At 39.3% G+C, this 17,535-nt stretch overlaps 1 protein-coding gene and 1 long non-coding RNA gene across 2 annotated transcripts; one reads left to right on the top strand and one right to left on the bottom strand.

Moving 5' to 3' along the window:
- The first annotated feature begins 5,012 nt into the window (after positions 1–5,012).
- On the top strand, positions 5,013–7,549 carry LOC126628892 (putative cadmium/zinc-transporting ATPase HMA4). Its single transcript, XM_050298753.1, has 4 exons — positions 5,013–5,029; positions 5,244–5,446; positions 5,570–5,769; positions 5,979–7,549. Exons 2-4 carry the CDS (start codon positions 5,278–5,280, stop codon positions 7,455–7,457), a joined length of 1,848 nt encoding a protein of 615 aa, XP_050154710.1. The 5' UTR covers positions 5,013–5,029; positions 5,244–5,277; the 3' UTR covers positions 7,458–7,549.
- Positions 7,550–7,778: 229 nt separating this feature from the next.
- Positions 7,779–8,679, bottom strand: LOC126628963 (uncharacterized). The gene is made up of 3 exons (XR_007625638.1): positions 8,574–8,679; positions 8,381–8,486; positions 7,779–8,290 (listed from the first exon to the last, which is right to left on the bottom strand). It is a non-coding gene; the product is annotated as an uncharacterized LOC126628963 (long non-coding RNA).
- Between the last annotated feature and the right edge of the window lie 8,856 nt (positions 8,680–17,535).

Genomic DNA, 17,535 nt, shown 5'->3' with positions numbered 1-17,535 from the left:
TCCGAGGACGTACTCCAGTTACACTGACTGTTGAGGAACCTCGTTAAAATCTTGGTGTCTTTTATATTTTGTTCTTGCATTTTATTTGATATATTTCCTGTGGGTTATCAAGAGTTGGTTCTAAAAGGTTTGGTGCTTCTTAGCACAACAATTGGTATCAGAGCACTAGTTGCTCTTGGGTACTGTCTAGTTGCCAAAGATGTCAGACGGGCAAGATGAGAATCCTTTTGGAAGCAGCTCCGGGTTTGCAAGAACTACGGTGCAAAATGCAAAGTTCGAAGTGGAAAAGTTTGATGGCACAAACAACTTCGGGATGTGGCAATGTGAGGTCAAAGATGTGTTGGCTCAACAAGATCTACTTGCCGCTTTGGGAGAGAAGCCGGAAGCCATGTCGAAGTCAGAATGGGAGAAATTAAATTTGTGGGCTTGCTCTTCAATTCGGTTGTGCCTTGCAAAAACTCAAAAGTATTTTGTGATGCGGGAGACATTAGCAAGTGTGTTGTGGCAAAAATTGGAAGACAAGTATATGACGAAGAGTGCAGAGAACCGGCTACACTTGAAGAAAAAGCTCTACCGCTTCCAATACAAAGAAGGTACAAAAATGATTAGACACCTTGATGCTTTTAATAAGTTGATTGCCGACTTGTTAAATTTAGATGAGGATATTAAGGATGAAGATAAGGCCTTAATATTGTTGAATTCCTTGCCGGACTCTTATGAGCATTTTGTTACAACTATTATGCATGGTAAAGAAACTGTGAAATTTGAAGATGTGTCAAATGCCTTGATGAATTATGAAATGAGGCATAGAGATAAAAATCATGATAGTACCTCTGAAGCTTTATTTGTTAGAGGTAGATCATCGGAGAGGAGGTCATCTTCTAGCAGGAAAAAATCACAGTCTCGACCTAGGGGAAACTCTAAAGGTAGAAAACCTTTGGAAAGGGATGAATGTGCCTTTTGTCATAATAAGGGCCATTGGAAGAAAGATTGTCCAAAATTGAAGACCAAAGGCAAAGAAAGTTTTGAAGCTAATGTTGCTGAGGTTGAAACAGATTTTTCTGATTTTGCTTTAACCACTTCCTCATCATTTGATTGTGCTACTAAGTGGGTGTTGGATACGGGTTGTACTCATCATATGACTCCTCACAAGGATTGGTTTTCAAGCTTGAAAGAGTTTGATGGTGGCGTTGTGTTCATGGGAGATGACAATCCTTGCACAACAAAAGGGATTGGTACAGTTCGTTTGAAGTTGCATGATGGCATGGTTAAAGAGTTGACAGGTGTTCGGTATGTACCGAATTTGAAGAAAAATCTTATTTCTTTGGGTACTTTGGAATCTAAGGGTTTCGGGTTTCATTCAGATGGACATACATTGAAAGTTACTTATGGTGCACTTGTTGTGATGAAAGCTCCTAGATGGGGCCATTTGTATTTATTGCAGGGAAGCACTGTGACAGGTGAAGCATCTGTAGTCTCTGAAAATATGGGCACATCTGATTCAGATACTACTAGACTGTGGCATATGAGATTAGGCCATGCCGGTGAAAAAGCTCTACAAGGGCTTGTGAAACAAGGTCTTCTAAAAGGTGCCACGACTTGTAAGCTTGATTTCTGCGAGCATTGTGTCTTGGGAAAGCAAACTAGAGTGAAGTTTGGTACTGCAGTACATCAGACGAAGGGCATTCTTGATTATGTGCATTCGGATGTTTGGGGTCCTACAAAGACTCCCTCTTTGAGTGGTAGACATTGGTTCGTGACCTTTGTTGATGATTATTCAAGAAGGTCTTGGGTCTACACTATGAAGCACAAGAGTGAGGTGTTGAGCATTTTCTTGGGTTGGAAGAAAATGGTTGAGAATCAGACTGGGAGAAAGATTAAGATTTTGAGATCGGATAATGGTGGTGAATACACATCCGATCCTTTCTTTAAAGTTTGCAAAGAAGAAGGAATTGTGAGACATTTCAGTGTTCGGGGAACTCCACAACAAAATGGAGTTGCAGAAAGATTGAATCGAACCTTGCTTGAGAAGGTTAGATGTATGTTGTCTCAGTCGGGTTTAAGCAAGTCATTTTGGGCAGAAGCAGTTAATTATGCATGTCACATCATCAACCGGTTACCTTCAGCTGCTATTCAGGGTAAGACACCAATGGAGGTATGGACTGGAAAACCTTCTTCTGATTATGATCATATTCGTATTTTTGGTTCACCTGCTTATTTTCATGTAACTGAAAATAAACTTGATCCTAGAGCCAAAAAGGCTATCTTTCTTGGTTTTAGTAGTGGTGTCAAAGGTTACAGGTTGTGGTGCCTAGAGATGAAAAAAATTGTAATCAGCAGAGATGTGACATTTGATGAAGAAAGTATGTACAAAGTCTCTGAGAAGAATGTGAAAGATGTCCAACAGGTGGAGCTTGAGAAAGTTGCCTCTGGTACTTCAAATCCTATTTCCGCTGATGTCGAAGCCACTACAAGTGAGGAAGTTGGAGACCATGAGGATGTTGAAGAAGTTGAACTTGAAGATTCTATTCAAGTTGAAGAGCAAGTTTCACCTCAAGAGTCTATTGCCAAGAACAGAGGAAAGAGACAAATTACCAAGCCAGCTCGGTATAGTGACTATGTTGCTTTTGCTCTTCCTATTATCACTGAAGAGATTCCATCCAATTATGAGGAAGCCATTGAGAGTGAGGAGAAGAAGAGGTGGTGCAATGCCATGGGTGATGAGATGAATTCTCTCATGAAGAATAAGACTTGGGAGTTAGCTAAATTGCCTAAGGGCAAGAAAGCTATCGGTTGCAAATGGGTGTATGCCAAGAAGGAAGATGCTGATGAGAAAAACAATGTGAGATTTAAAGCAAGATTAGTTGCTAAAGGGTATGCACAAAAGGAGGGCATTGACTACAATGAAATATTTTCTCCGGTTGTGAAGCACTCATCAATTCGTATTATGTTAGCTCTTGTTGCACAATATGATCTTGAGCTTGTGCAACTCGATGTGAAGACGGCTTTCCTACATGGTGATTTGAATGAAGAGATCTATATGTGTCAACCGGATGGGTATATGGTGAAAGGGAAGGAAAATTTGTTTTGCAAATTGAAGAAATCGCTTTATGGCTTGAAGCAATCTCCAAGGCAATGGTATTTGAGGTTTGATAAATTTATGAGAGGCCAAAATTATTCTAGAAGTCAATATGATCATTGTGTGTACTTCAAGAAGTTGCAAGATAGGTCTTTCATTTATTTATTGATATATGTTGATGATATGTTGATTGCCTCAAAGAATGTCGAAGAGATTGAGAAATTGAAGAAGCAAATGAAGAATGAGTTTGAGATGAAGGATCTTGGTGAAGCGAAGAAGATCCTTGGCATGGAGATCACTAGAGATAGAGCAAAGGGTTTCGTCAGTTTGAATCAAAGACAATACCTTGAGAAGTTGATTCGGAAGTTTGGAGTTCATGATTCAACCAAACCGGTTAGTACCCCTTTGGCTCCTCATTTTAAATTGAGTTCTCTACAATGTCCTAAAAATGATAAAGAGAAGATGCAAATGAAAAATGTACCATATGCAAATTTGGTTGGTAGTTTGATGTATGCAATGGTATGCTCTAGACCGGATATTGCTCATGCAGTTGGCATGGTGAGTCGATATATGCATAATCCAGGTAAAGAGCATTGGCAAGCAGCTAAGTGGATATTGAGGTATCTCCATGGTACTCGAGATGTTGGTTTATGCTTTGAGAGAGATGACTCTGGTATTGGTCATTTTGCAGTTGGTTATGTTGATTCAGATTATGCAGGTGATCTGGATGGAAGAAAATCTACTACAGGCTATGTGTTTACTATGGCTAAAGGGCCAGTTTGTTGGAGGTCCATTTTGCAGTCGTCTGTTGCCTTGTCTACTACAGAGGCTGAATATATGGCAGTTGCTGAAGCTATAAAGGAGGCCATTTGGATACATGGACTGATTAGAGATTTGGGGGTTGATCAGAAGCAGGTGGAGGTACATTGTGATAGTCAGAGTGCCATTTATTTGGCTAAGTATCAGGTTCATCATGCGAGGACCAAGCACATAGATGTGCGTTATCACTTTGTTCGTGAAGTAGTTGGTGAAGGGGAGATCATTCTCCAGAAGATTCCAACTAAAGACAACCCCGCTGATATGTTGACTAAGGTTGTTGGTGTAGCCAAGTTTGTTCACTGTTTGAACTTGGCTCACATTATGCCTATTTAAAGAAGGCGTTGAGCAGTAGGAGTTTTGGAGCATTTGGCTCGGCATGAGTTGTTCTCTTGCTAGTGTTTGGGAGTGATGTTGTGTGTTAATTGTGTTGGTTGACTTATCATGGCGTTTTTCGGAACTTGGCCAAGGTGGAGATTGTTGAATAATTGGCCAACATTCTTCCTTGTTTTGGGGAGGAAAACACCTTTCCTTGTTTTGGGGAGGAATATAGGGAAAGTGTTTTGTTCTCTTAACACCCGTGGGTGTTGGTTCAAGGGTAGAGTGAGTTGTCTTTAAAGAAAGAAAAAAAAGGAGACCTCAAGTTTTTTTGCCGAGAGGAAAAAGGGAGAGAGTGAGAGCTGGAAAAACAGAGGGCAGAGAAGAAGAAGAAATCTGGAGCAGCAACCCCATTTCGAAGAGTAGAAGGTGCTCTTCACTTTGGTTAGTAATCATCCATCAAAATAATTGTAATAGCTTTGAGCTTTGTATAGAGAAGAAATTAATCACTATATTTTCTTCTCTATTTGTTTCTTTGGTGTGTGAGAGCTTTTGGGTGTATTGGGGTTAAGGGTTGTGAGATTGCCAACACTTTGTAAACTCCCATTTGGTTGATAGTGGATTATTGGGTGAGCTCCTACTGCTCCGAGGACGTACTCCAGTTACACTGACTGTTGAGGAACCTCGTTAAAATCTTGGTGTCTTTTATATTTTGTTCTTGCATTTTATTTGATATATTTCCTGTGGGTTATCAAGAGTTGGTTCTAAAAGGTTTGGTGCTTCTTAGCACAACAGCTTGAACACATTGCTTTACTGGTATAGACTGCAACTCCTCTATTCAGCAACATGTTGAATGAAACACACAAAAATTTTGATGGAAAGAAAAAATTTACTTCATGAAATTCAGAAAGAGGCTTTTAGTTTAAAGACAAATTTAAGGCTGTTTTAATGCTGCATTATTCTCCGAAAGCGTTTCCTATTATTTCACTAAGTTTGCAGTTCGTTGATTTCTCTATTAATCTTCATGAAGGGTTTCAAGCATTGAGAGGAAGTCAAGTCATCCAATGGCAGATGCGCTGGTTGACTATGGAAGATTGTTTTCGGTCGAGCCAAACCCTGAGAATGTGGAGGAGTTTCAAAATTTTCCCGGCGAAGGTATTCATGGGAAAATTGATGGACAAGATATCTACATTGGAAACAGAAAAATAGCTTTGAGAGCTGCTTGTGAAATAGGTAAATGCCATCAACTCCTGTATCTTCGAAGCTATTTCGAATGATTTCAAGGATTATGATTCATTTTCTTTTTGTTTATGGTCTTTTTGGATCTCTCATCGTTAAATCTTTTTGAAATTTCAGTTCCAACAATTGAAGGTTCGAAAGGTGGGAAGACGATTGGATACATATACTCTGGGGGAGCCCCTGCTGGAGTCTTTATAATATCTGATGCTTGTCGATCTGGGGCTGCAGAGGCTCTCAAGGAGCTAAAGAAGTTAGGCATTAAAACAGCTATGCTCACAGGAGATAGTAATGCTGCCGCATTGCATACAAATGAGCAGGTGTGTTATTCCTAATATCTTAGCCTCATATCGCTATGCTTAAATCTGCGCGCGCATACCATGCGCTCCACTCTCCACTCACTTTTATTGATTCAATGTATGATCTTCCCTGGTATACATGGCTGTAGAACTGCATATATATTTTCCTTGCAGATTAAGAAAGAAAAAAAAAAGAACAAATAAGAGTAGAAAATTTATCTGACTTGCAGCTTAAGCAAGCTCTCGAGGTAGTCCAGGCAGAACTTCTACCTGAAGACAAGGCAAGAATCATTAGAGAATTCAAAATGGAAGGAAACACAGCAATGGTTGGAGACGGGATCAATGATGCCCCTGCTTTAGCTACTGCCGATATTGGTATCTCAATGGGCATTTCAGGATCAGCCCTTGCTCAAGAAACTGGGAATATAATTTTACTGTCAAATGACATTAGGAAACTACCGAAAGCAGTCCAACTTGCGAGAAGAGCTAATAGAAAAGTGATTGAGAATGTGGCTTTGTCAATCACTGCTAAGGCTAGTATCCTTGCACTGGGATTTGCAGGGCATCCGCTTGTTTGGGCTGCAGTTCTTGCTGATGCCGGGACATGCTTGCTTGTGATATTCAACAGCATGCTACTCTTACAAGGAACCAACAAGCATGGAGGGAAAACTTCTGCACCACATGGCCATAAACATGGAAGCCATGGACATGGCCATAAACATGGAAGCCATGGACATAGCCATTCTCACAAAAACCAACATTGTTGCTCGGACAGCATACCCGTAAAAGTCTGTAAACCTCAAAAGTGTTCCTCGCAGAAATGCGGATCAGAGTGCCATCCTAGTCCCTTAAATTCAAGCTTTCCTTGTAAGCTTAAGTGCAGTGATGACTTACACGAGGCACGACACTGTGATGAAACAAGCTGCATCAAAGTCAGTCATGATCTCGAGTCACAGAATAAACACAATCATGGTTGTTTGAGGCATCATAATTTCAGCTCATGCGCAGAAGGTGATAAACTTCACGAGGAAAAACACTGCAATCATTCTGCTTCTTCTTTGGTGGAAATTCAAAAGTTGACAAGTAAAGGTCATTGCCACACGACCCACTGCGGCAAAGAGCACAGCAGAAATGAAGGTGATGGAGTCCATGAGGAAAAACACTGCAATTATTCTGCTTTTGCTTTGCACGAAAGCGAAAAATTGACAAGTAGTGTTCATTGCCACTCAAGCCACTGTGGAAAGGAGCATGTTAGAAACGAAGATGATGCAATCCATGAGCCAAAACACTGCAACCATTCTACTTTTTCCTTGGAGGAAAGCAGAAAGTTGACAAGTACTGGTCATTGCCACTCAACTCAATGTGGCAAAGATCATATTCACAATGAATCGTTAGGAGAAACGTTTGCCACAAGATGTGATCATCAGCCCCACCATAATCAAGACAAACAATCACCCCCTCATCACACGACGATTGATATTGTAGCGGGTTGCAACCGCACAGAATCAGCCGCAACGAATTCTTGCATTGGCTCCCGGACAGCGGAAAAGGAAGCATGTTGCTCAGAATTAGTAGCAATTCATGCTTGTGTGTTGGAGAAAAGAGAAGTCGGTGGGTGCTGTAAAAGCTACATGAAGGAATGCTGTGGTGGTCATGGGCATGTTGGTTCTAGCTTTCAGGGTTGTTTATCAGAAATCACAATGGAATAGATGTAACTGACTGAAAATAAGTGTGTGTGTGTGTATATATATATATATATATTATATACGTGCTTTATATATATTTGTGAAATTATCTTCAACTCCATGCTGCATGAAAATATCTTCAAAAAACAAACAAAAGTACAAGCTATAGCACTTCCTCTTCCTTATCATAAATTCAAAATGCCACTTTTTTTCGAATTTTCGGCAGGATTACCAACACTTTCGAGGGACGAGGGTATTTTTGATCCAGCGGAAACACCTTCAAACCTTTTTGAGTATGTTATTTTCCTATCATCCGTTTTATACGATGACGCGGTTGAACTTGAATATATTTGACGTGATGCTTTTAATGTAACTCCATTTGAACGTCTTTGAGGTTCAGAAGTACCTCAAATCAAGAATTTGAACATTATTGCAGGTTGTTATAGCTACTTGTACACCAGATGTTTTGCCGCAACGATATGGCAGAAGCTGTGTCACGAGGATCCGCTGTCGTTAACGACAGGATCCGCGGTTGTTAAACGGTCTTGTAGGTGATGGGATTTTGAGGGATTGTAATGGAGGAATAGCTCCTGATATCACCTGTCTTTGCGACGAAATGAAGTTGGGAGAGGAGGTACAGTGAACAGCCGCTGTCGTGAACATTGAGTTCTGAAGAACTAGTCAACTAAACAGCAACACAAGGAATGAAAGTGCAATGTTGGAGCGATCCTCTTATAGGAAACAATGTCAAACATAGCCGCCCTAACAGCCGTAGGGATTTTGCGCTGGCGTTGCTCGGGCAATGTTGGAGTACCATGTTTCCTTCTTACACATCAACATGGATTTTGTAGCATATACTGAATAATCAATCAAGCCATTTGATTTCAAAAAACTTGCATTTGAATTTTGACAAGGATAAAAAAGAATTAACGGTACAGATCATTTACATAAACTACTTGAAGCTAACAGCCGGAAGTTTACTCCTCTGGTTCACTATCCATTCACGAATAATTGAATTCACTTCATCGGGCAGTTCGTCGTGCGGGCAATGACCTAATTTCGAGAACAATGAAAGGAATAAACTTGTATGAAACTTTTGAGCATAAACACAGTATACAACAATGGAAATATTTTACACACCGGCATCCAACTCCTTGACGATGAACCCAGCACAATGCTCTTTAAGCATAGCCACTGTTGACTTGGAGTCCGATATTGGATAGTAAGCCAAACAAAAAGACATGGATGTGTTATGTATAGAATTATCAATGACAAACGTGATTTTGTACACTTAAAATAAAATTCTAATAGGATATGAAGATCCAATCCTCAAAGGTTAGTATTTATTGTAAGACAAAAAAAAATTAAAAAATTAAAAAAAAAACTGATCATGATTAGTACAAATAAAAGTACAAGGTCAACAAGTGAGGGCACAATTCTCATGAGCCATTCTCTCTTAGTCGTCTCCTCTCTCTCTCACCCACTTTTAAAATTAGTTTCACAACACATTATCAGCATGATGTGTTTTTGCGAAAAAGAGATGGTCTTGGAAGAAGACTAAACCTTTTCACCATCTTCATCAACATCCAAGTAATCTTAAACCATAATCTATTTGGTTTCAATTTAATATATCCCATGAATAATATGATTATTGTTTTGTGTAATATGCATGTCATATCAACGTTGATGAATATATGGGTGGGTATATCAAAAAAGAAGATACAAATTAAGGGATTTCAAAACCCTAAATCACGGAAGTCGCGGCTTGAAGCCGCACCAGCGTCTGAGCTGCCAAGCTGCGCCAGTCGTTTAAATGGTTGCACGCTATGTCGTCTGACATGTCTTCTTCTTTCCAAAACTTGGTCGTCGCCGCTCTGCATCGTTGAGTCGTGAGGGATGTGATCCCTGTTGGGACTTAAAAAGGCTTCACTACTTTGGAGATGTTTATCTCACAAAGAAAAATGAAATGCAGCGGAATTGATAGGCAAGAGAAAGAACACTCAAATTGTTATACAAAATTTTTATTCTCACACAAACTTAGTACAAGAGGAAACACTCAAACATTCTCACACTCTCACACTTCTTGCTCTCTTACTTGCTCTCACTTCTTCTTGCTTCTTACTTCACAACACACACACATACCTATATTTATAGGCATGTTTGCCGACATTGGACATTGCTAGATCATTCTAGCTACTTATTATGCATGCAACCGACATAGGCTTTGCAATATCCATACACTACCTTCTAGTATATTCTTTAGCTTAGATATTTAGGTGGATAACTGACTTAGATTGCTGGAATTTTCCAGCTACTTTTGCCGACAAAGAATGCTAGAATTGTCTAGCATATTCAAGCATGCACCATCAATTGTGTTGCCTTTTCAGCATGGGCTGGACTTGGCCCAAGACTGGATTAGAATTCAACATCCCCCCTTAATCTTGTCTTGTGACGCCGATTGAGTTCCTCAGTCTGATAAAGTCTTCTTGTTTGAGTGGCTTGGTGAATATGTCGGCGACTTGGTCTTGAGATTTCACGTATTCCACTTGCACATCCTTTCTTGCAATACACTCTCTTATGTAATGATAGCGGGTATCTATGTGTTTGCTCCTGTCATGGAATACTGGATTCTTTGCTAGAGCTATTGCAGACTTGTTGTCGACATAGATCTCTGTTGGCTCTTCTTGTGGCATGCTTAATTCTTTCAGCAAGTTTCTTAGCCAGATTGCATGACAGACACAAGACGTAGCAGCTACGTATTCAGCTTCGCAGGTAGAGAGAGTGACAATCGGTTGCTTTTTCGACATCCATGTGAATGCAGTGTCTCCCATGAAGAACACAAATCCAGTAGTGCTTTTTCTGTCGTCGGAATCTCCTGCCCAATCACTGTCGCTATATCCAACAAGTTTGTAGTTACTAGAACTTGAATAGAACAAGCCAAAGTTAACAGTACCTTTAAGGTATCGAAGAATTCTTTTGGCAGTCTTCAAGTGTGTAGTTGTGGGATTCTCCATGTAGCGACTGACTAATCCGACGGCATAGAGAATATCTGGTCTTGTGCAAGTCAAGTAACGCAAGCTTCCAATTAAACTCTTGAAAAATGTTGGATCCACACTTTCTCCTTCGTCATGCTTGGTTAGTTTGACTCCGCACTCCACTGGCGTGCTTATGGGCTTGCAGTCGTCCATTTTGAACTTTTTCAGTATCTCCTTTGTGTAGCTTTCTTGGGAGATGAAAATGCCTTCTTTGTTCTTCTTGACTTCAATGCCTAGGTAGTATGCCATCAGCCCGATGTCGGTCATCTCGAATTCTTTGGTCATCACTCTCTTAAACTCTTCATACATACTTGGATTACTTCCGGTGAAGATTAGATCATCCACATATAAGCACACAATCAAAATGTCTTCATCTTTGACTTTGACGTAGAGAGCATGTTCATGAGGGCACTTGATGAAGTTGTTTTCTTGGAAGTACTTATCGATGCGACTATTCCATGCTCGTGGCGCTTGTTTTAACCCATAAAGTGCTTTTTTCAGCTTCAGAACTTTGTCTTCATGCCCTTTGATTTCATAGCCTGACGGTTGCTGAATGTAGACTTCTTCTTCAAGGACTCCATTTAGGAAAGCGGACTTCACATCCATTTGTTGAATCTTCCATTTGTTTTGAGCTGCCAAAGAAATTAGTAATCGTATAGTTTCCAAACGAGCAACGGGTGCAAATACCTCATCATAGTCGATTCTGGCTCTTTGACTATAGCCTTTTGCCACTAGTCTCGCCTTGTGTCTTTCGACCTCTCCGTTGGCATTTTTCTTTGTCTTGTACACCCACTTGACTCCGATGGCTTTGTGTCCTTTCGGAAGAATAGCGAGTTCCCATGTATCATTCTTCTGGATTGCTTCAATTTCTTCATCCATTGCTTTCCTCCACTTAGTATCTTGCACTGCTTCTTGGAAGTCAACTGGTTCACAATCAGCAAAGAGACAGAAAAGTGTAGGATTATCAATTCTTTCAGCTACCTCATAGAGATCTCGTATACTTCTTGTGCGTGGTACTTCTCTTTCATTTAGGCTCCCACTTGACGATGCTGATGCTGGTGAATTGTCATGATTGGTTGATGTTGGTGAAACAGGTGGAGTAGTGGATTCTTGTTGAACCTCTCTTGCTTGCTCCATCGTCTCTTGTTCATTCTCTTCTTCAAATTGAGGAAAGAAGCTGAGATCACTTGCATGAGAGCCAAAATCCCATTCTCCTTCTTCGTCGAACGTCACGTCTCGACTGATCACCGTCTTCCCATTGTTTGGATTATACAACTTGTAGCCTTTTGAATTTGAGTCATAGCCGATGAAGATGAACTTCTCACTTTTGTCGTCGAGTTTGGTTCTCTTCTCGTCTGGTACATGTACATGGGCTATGCTCCCAAAAACTCTTAGATGGGAGATACCCGGCTTTCTTCCACTCCATGCTTCTTGTGGAGTCTTTCCCCACACACTTCTTGTTGGAGACCGATTGGATAGGTAGACAGCACATGCTACAGCTTCTGCCCACAACTCCTTAGGCAATCTCTTACTTTTGAGCATACTTCGAGCCATGTCGAGGATAGTTCGATTTTTTCTTTCCGCCACACCATTTTGTTGAGGGGATCTTGGAACTGTCAAAAGTCGACGAATTCCATTTGCTTCACAAAACTCTTGAAATTCATTCGAAGTGAATTCTCCTCCTCGATCAGATCTCATGGCTTTGATCTTGCAACCACTTTCTTTTTCTACAGTGGCTTTGAACTTCTTGAATGCTCCAAAGACTTCTGATTTCTGCTTCAAGAAATACACCCAGGTTTTCCTTGAAAAATCATCAATGAAGAGAAGGAAATAATTATTTTTACCCAAAGAGCTTGGTTTTATTGGGCCGCACACATCGGTGTGAATGAGCTCAAGTGGCTTCTGGGCTCTTGTGGTCGACTCCTTTGGAAAGCTTTTCCTGAACTGTTTCCCAAGTAAACATCCTTCGCAAACTTGATCAGGGTGACTGATGCACGGTAAGCCTCTCACCATCTCCTTCTTGGATAATAACTCCAATCCCCCAAAGTTAAAATGCCCAAAACGAAGATGCCAAAGCCAAGATGCGTCTTTGTAACATATCTTCAGACACTTTGCAACATTATTTTGAATATTCATAGGAAACATCCTATTCTTTGACATTTTCGCCTTGGCAATTAATCTTCCTTGGTCATCTCTAAGAAAAAGGATATAATTTTTCGTATGAAAATCATAACCTTTTTCTAAGAGTTGACCCAAACTCAAAATGTTGCTTTTCATATTGGGCACGTAGTAGACATTTGAAATTAATTGGTGACCGCCATTTTTCAAGGGAATAAGAATGTTACCTTTTCCCTTTACAGGTATTTTGGATTCATCTCCAAAAGAAACGTTGCCACTCACTGATTCATTGAGCTCTACGAACACGCTTCTTCTTCCACACATGTGGTTGCTGGCGCCGGTGTCAAGGTACCATGTATGGTCTTGGTCTCCATCATTGTTCTGGTATGCTAGTAGCACAACGCCATTATCTTCTTTCTCTTCTTTCACATAATTGACCTTCTCATCAAGCCTGTTGCTTGGAGCTCTACATTCCCAAGCAAAATGCCCAAACTTTTGACAATTGTAGCATTGAACTTGAGATTTTTCATACCTCAAGTTTGAGCGCCCTCTTCCCAACCTTTTGTTGAGCTTCCTCCTCTTTCGTAGTTGTTATGGTTGTTGAAGTTCCAACCACGTCCACGTCCACGTCCACGACCTCGACCACGACTTCTTTCGTACTGGCTTCTCTCGTTGTCCAATTTGCTCATCAGTAATTAAAACCGACATATGTTAAAGCATGCATATGAGAAGAAAGTAGACTTTTCAATTTGCTCATCTCACATTTTTTATTAAGTTCATCACCAAGGGAAATGCATATTCCAAGAGAAATGTGACTAACCAGAGAGATTGGTGATGGCATTTGAGATAGCAAGGGCAGTGCAGAGACCATTCCCTCATCCAGACATGTCTCCTCCGAGTAACAGCTTTGCAAACCTCTCCATCATTTAAACATCTGCAATCACAAAATAAATACGAAATAATTAAAATAAAAAAAAAACAAATAAATCATCTTTAATTAGAACATAATCAGATAACAAAATTTTCAGCGGCACATAAATTAGTATGTATTTTCATTGAGTTTTCAGGATGTGAATATTACTGGACATCTCCTAAATTTTCTTGGAATCCAAACAGTGAGCAAGAATTTCCCAGAAGCCTAAATTTAGAAAGAAAAAAAAACATTTAAACATAAAAAGGAAACAAATAAACAAAACAAAATGAAATACCAGATAAAACACTCAATTAAAAATAACTAAGCAGAACAAAAAGCCAATGACAAAAAATATGACCATATGTAGCAAATCCAAAGCACACCCCAGAATCTTAATAAAAGCCAGAGAAAAAGAAGCAGCCTTCAAATAAAAAAAAAAGACATAAAACTAATTTAATAGTACCTAAGACACTGCCTTAAAAAAAATGGGGGCAATAACATGTATATTAGAGAAAACAATAGAATAGGTTATAGAGAATATGTTGGAAAATTGGCACTGTTTGTAATTTGGAAATAATTTCAGGAATACACAATGCAGGGGCGTTACAAAGCCTAATAAAAAAGTTCGTAACTTGGAATTATCTTATCATACAATTTGGTGGAGCAAAAACTAAAACTACCAACATCAACATGCAGTGTTTGTCATAAAACAACAATTTCATATCCATTACCATTATCCTCTAATGCTCTGAACAATCTTAACGTTGGCCTGCAAATTGTCCGGCCCCTCACCTGTGGAGGTATTATATGCTTACTTTGTCAAACACATAGAGATCATTAAACCTGAGTAAATTTCCACTTAACTAAGTTCTAAACACTTTAGTTAAATCTGAAGTTAAAAAGAGCAGTTCAATTTGACTAAAAATACATAAAGGAAGAGAGAAAGAACAAAGAGTTGTAGAAAGCTGTAAAATGATACTAAACCTGCAAGTTGAATCAAAAAAATATTCAAACAAATCTAAAAGCCAAAATTATTCACTGAATCAGTAAATTAATAAAAAAAAAAAAGGAAAATGCATATAAGTTCATTGGAAATTAAACGTGTGAATCAATATTGATATAAAATTAGCTACAAAGCTAGGTAATTAAACTTAATACTTTATACTTAATATCACAATTTCCCTCTCAGTTTTCTTATTTTCAATAGAAACCAAAACCAGAAAACTTTAAAAAATTGGAGCTATTTGACTCATATTTTATAACAAATCACAAACCCCTTTTAATCCAACAATTCTAAATACATATTAAAATTGGGATAAACATAAGCAGAGATAACACACCCAAAAAATTACATATTAAAATTGGGATAAACAGAAGCAGAGATAACACACCCAAAAAATTCTCAGCCGCCTTCCAATCCTCGCCAAATTAGAGATCTATGAACTGAGATAACAAAAACTGCAACCGATCACAAAACCAAACGATTATAAGTTGATGGATTGCGCGAAGGAGAAAAACTGCATACAAGAACAACAACATGTGCACCAAACCAGAGTTAAATCGCAGTTGATGAATATTCATGAAATAATCGATCCCACAAAGTTCACATTTTAGCTGGAGCTCCCGCGGTTTATGACCTCTGTCTTTGTGGGTACTACAAACAATTCACAGAAGAAGGTTGAAGGGTTGAAGGAATCATGCTTATAAGTTGGTGGGAATATTAGACCTCAAAGTTTCTAATGTGTTGTAACAAGTTAACTAACAAAACTTGGATAGTGAGGGTCAAACGTACATTTTAGTTGGATGTTAAATTGGCCTTCCAATTGCCACTTTTGCAACATCAAAGGCCCAAATTAGGTGATCAAAATTCAAATTCCTTAAGCAAATCCGACTTATTTTCCAGTAAGTTATATGTTTTGGTTTTTTTCGGACATGATAATAGCCATTTTCTAATGTGTTCGGGTTGCCGGTTGGGCTGAGCTGTGATAATGTTTTATTAAGTGGGCCAAGCCGGCTTGACCCATTTCATCTCTAGGTTTGATGTAGTTTTCGTTGTAAGAATCCTCAGATTATGAGATGGAAAATTGATATAGCTTATTAGCATCATCAAAACTTACCATCTAGGTAGATTGGTACATTGGTAGGTGAGTTCTGTTTTCGATGCTTTTTTCAACTAAAGATGTTGTAATTATGCTCTTGAAGGATAAATGGGAAAAAATAAAAGTAAAAATGAGGTGGATGAGTCTGCGGAGGAGGAGGAGGATGAGTCCGATGACGACATCGGTTTGGGTTTTCGAGCCTGAGCTTGGTCTAGACTCAAGGGAAATACAAGTGCAAGACCTGTGACAAAGTGTTTCGATCTTATCAAGAGCTCAACTGACGCAAAGTGAGTCATAAGAAAAATAAAATTACGTTATTATCATTATTACTGGCATTTTTACCATAGATTGGTACATCATACATTGTACATTGGTAGGTGAGTTCTGTTTTTGATGCTTTTTCAGCTAAAGATGTTGGCAGGTGTCTTATCATGCCCTCAATGGATAAATAGAAAAAGATAAAAGTAAAAATGGGGTGGATGAGTCCCTGGAGGAGGAGGAGAATGAGTCTGATGACAGTGTCGGTTAGGGTTTTCGGGCCTGAGCTTGGTCCAGACTTCAGGGTAAATACAAGTGCAAGACTTGTGACAAAGTGTTTTGATCTTATCAAGCGCTCGGCGGACACAAAGTGAGTCACAAGAAAATCATCAAAACTTACGTTATTACCATCATTACTTACATTTTTACCATCTAGGTAGATTGGTGCATTGTACATTGTAGGTGAGTTCTGTTTTTGATGCTTTTTCAACTAAAGATGTTGTCAAGTGTCTTGTCATGCTCTCGATGGATAAATGGAAAATGATAAAAGTAAAACATGGGGTGGTTGAGTCATTGGAGGAGGAGGAGGAGGATGATGAGTCTGACAACGGCGTCAATTAGGGTTTTCGGGCATGAGCTTTGTTCCGGACTTAGGAGAAGTACAAGTGCGAGACTTGTGACAAAGTATTTCAATCTTATCAAGCGCTCGACGGACACAGAACGAGTCACAAGAAAATCATCAAAACCCAAGTGTTTGATGACCATGAAGAGGAAGAAGAAATATTTTGAGGAAGATGATGAACAAGATGGTAACTTGGCAGGGCCACAAGTTGGGCTCATATTCTATTAAATGGGTTAGGTCGGGCCAACCCACTTGATACCTTGGTTTGACGTAGTTTTCGTTTTAAGAATCTTAAGACTATGAGATGGAAAGATTGCTATAGTTGTTTGTCGGTATTCCACCATTCATTGTAGAAATTCCAAAATCTACCTCGACAAGTTGGTTGGTCGGAAAGATCGGAAAGGTGAAGTCGCAATGAAGTTCATTTCGTGAAAGCGTGATAAAGTTCGTGAGACTCAATATCAAGTGGTTGGAATGATGATTATATGCAATGGCTTAATGGCGGAGGGTGGAAACGATGCCAATTTTTTTGGTCAAACGATATTGCCTTTATATTTCAGTCCAAACGACGTTGTTACTCCTTTTTTTTTTCTTCTCAAAAGCGACGTGGTGGTTTTTTTTGGTTATAAAAATGATGACACACATTTGATTCTGGACGGGTCTACACATACACACACACATAGATATAAGACATTTCATCAAATTAACCAATAACTTATTGTACCATAAAACGGTTGGTAGATTCTACAAACTCAAAATATGGATACATTCTTTAAAACCAAAAAAAATTAAAATAATAGATACTAGGCTCAATATCATTAAAAATATATTATACAAAATTTTAGTCACAAATACATATATACACCAAATATAACGTTTTTAATGTGCAGGGCCACGGGCTGGGCTAATGTTTTATTAAACGGGTTGGGTCGGCCCGATCCGCTTGGTACCACGTGCGAATATGACGTTTCGTCCATACGTGCGAATATACATCCTTACGCTAGTCCTCACCGCAGGCGAACCCGCCCGAGATACATGTTTAGCGGGAAGCACGTTT

Source organism: Malus sylvestris, chromosome 1, assembly GCF_916048215.2.
Source record: "Malus sylvestris chromosome 1, drMalSylv7.2, whole genome shotgun sequence".
NCBI classification, from domain to species: Eukaryota; Viridiplantae; Streptophyta; class Magnoliopsida; order Rosales; family Rosaceae; genus Malus; species Malus sylvestris.
Note: the sequence above shows the minus strand (reverse complement) of the source record. Positions and strands in the feature narration are given on the sequence as shown.

Bases quoted from the DNA above. Each gene is read 5' to 3' on its own strand.
- LOC126628892 (XM_050298753.1), top strand. From the start codon at position 5,278: ATGGCAGATGCGCTGGTTGACTATGGAAGATTGTTTTCGGTCGAGCCA. The intron at 5,447-5,569 runs GTAAATGCCATC...TTGAAATTTCAG, and splicing joins GAGAGCTGCTTGTGAAATAG to TTCCAACAATTGAAGGTTCG. The intron at 5,770-5,978 runs GTGTGTTATTCC...TCTGACTTGCAG, and splicing joins CATTGCATACAAATGAGCAG to CTTAAGCAAGCTCTCGAGGT.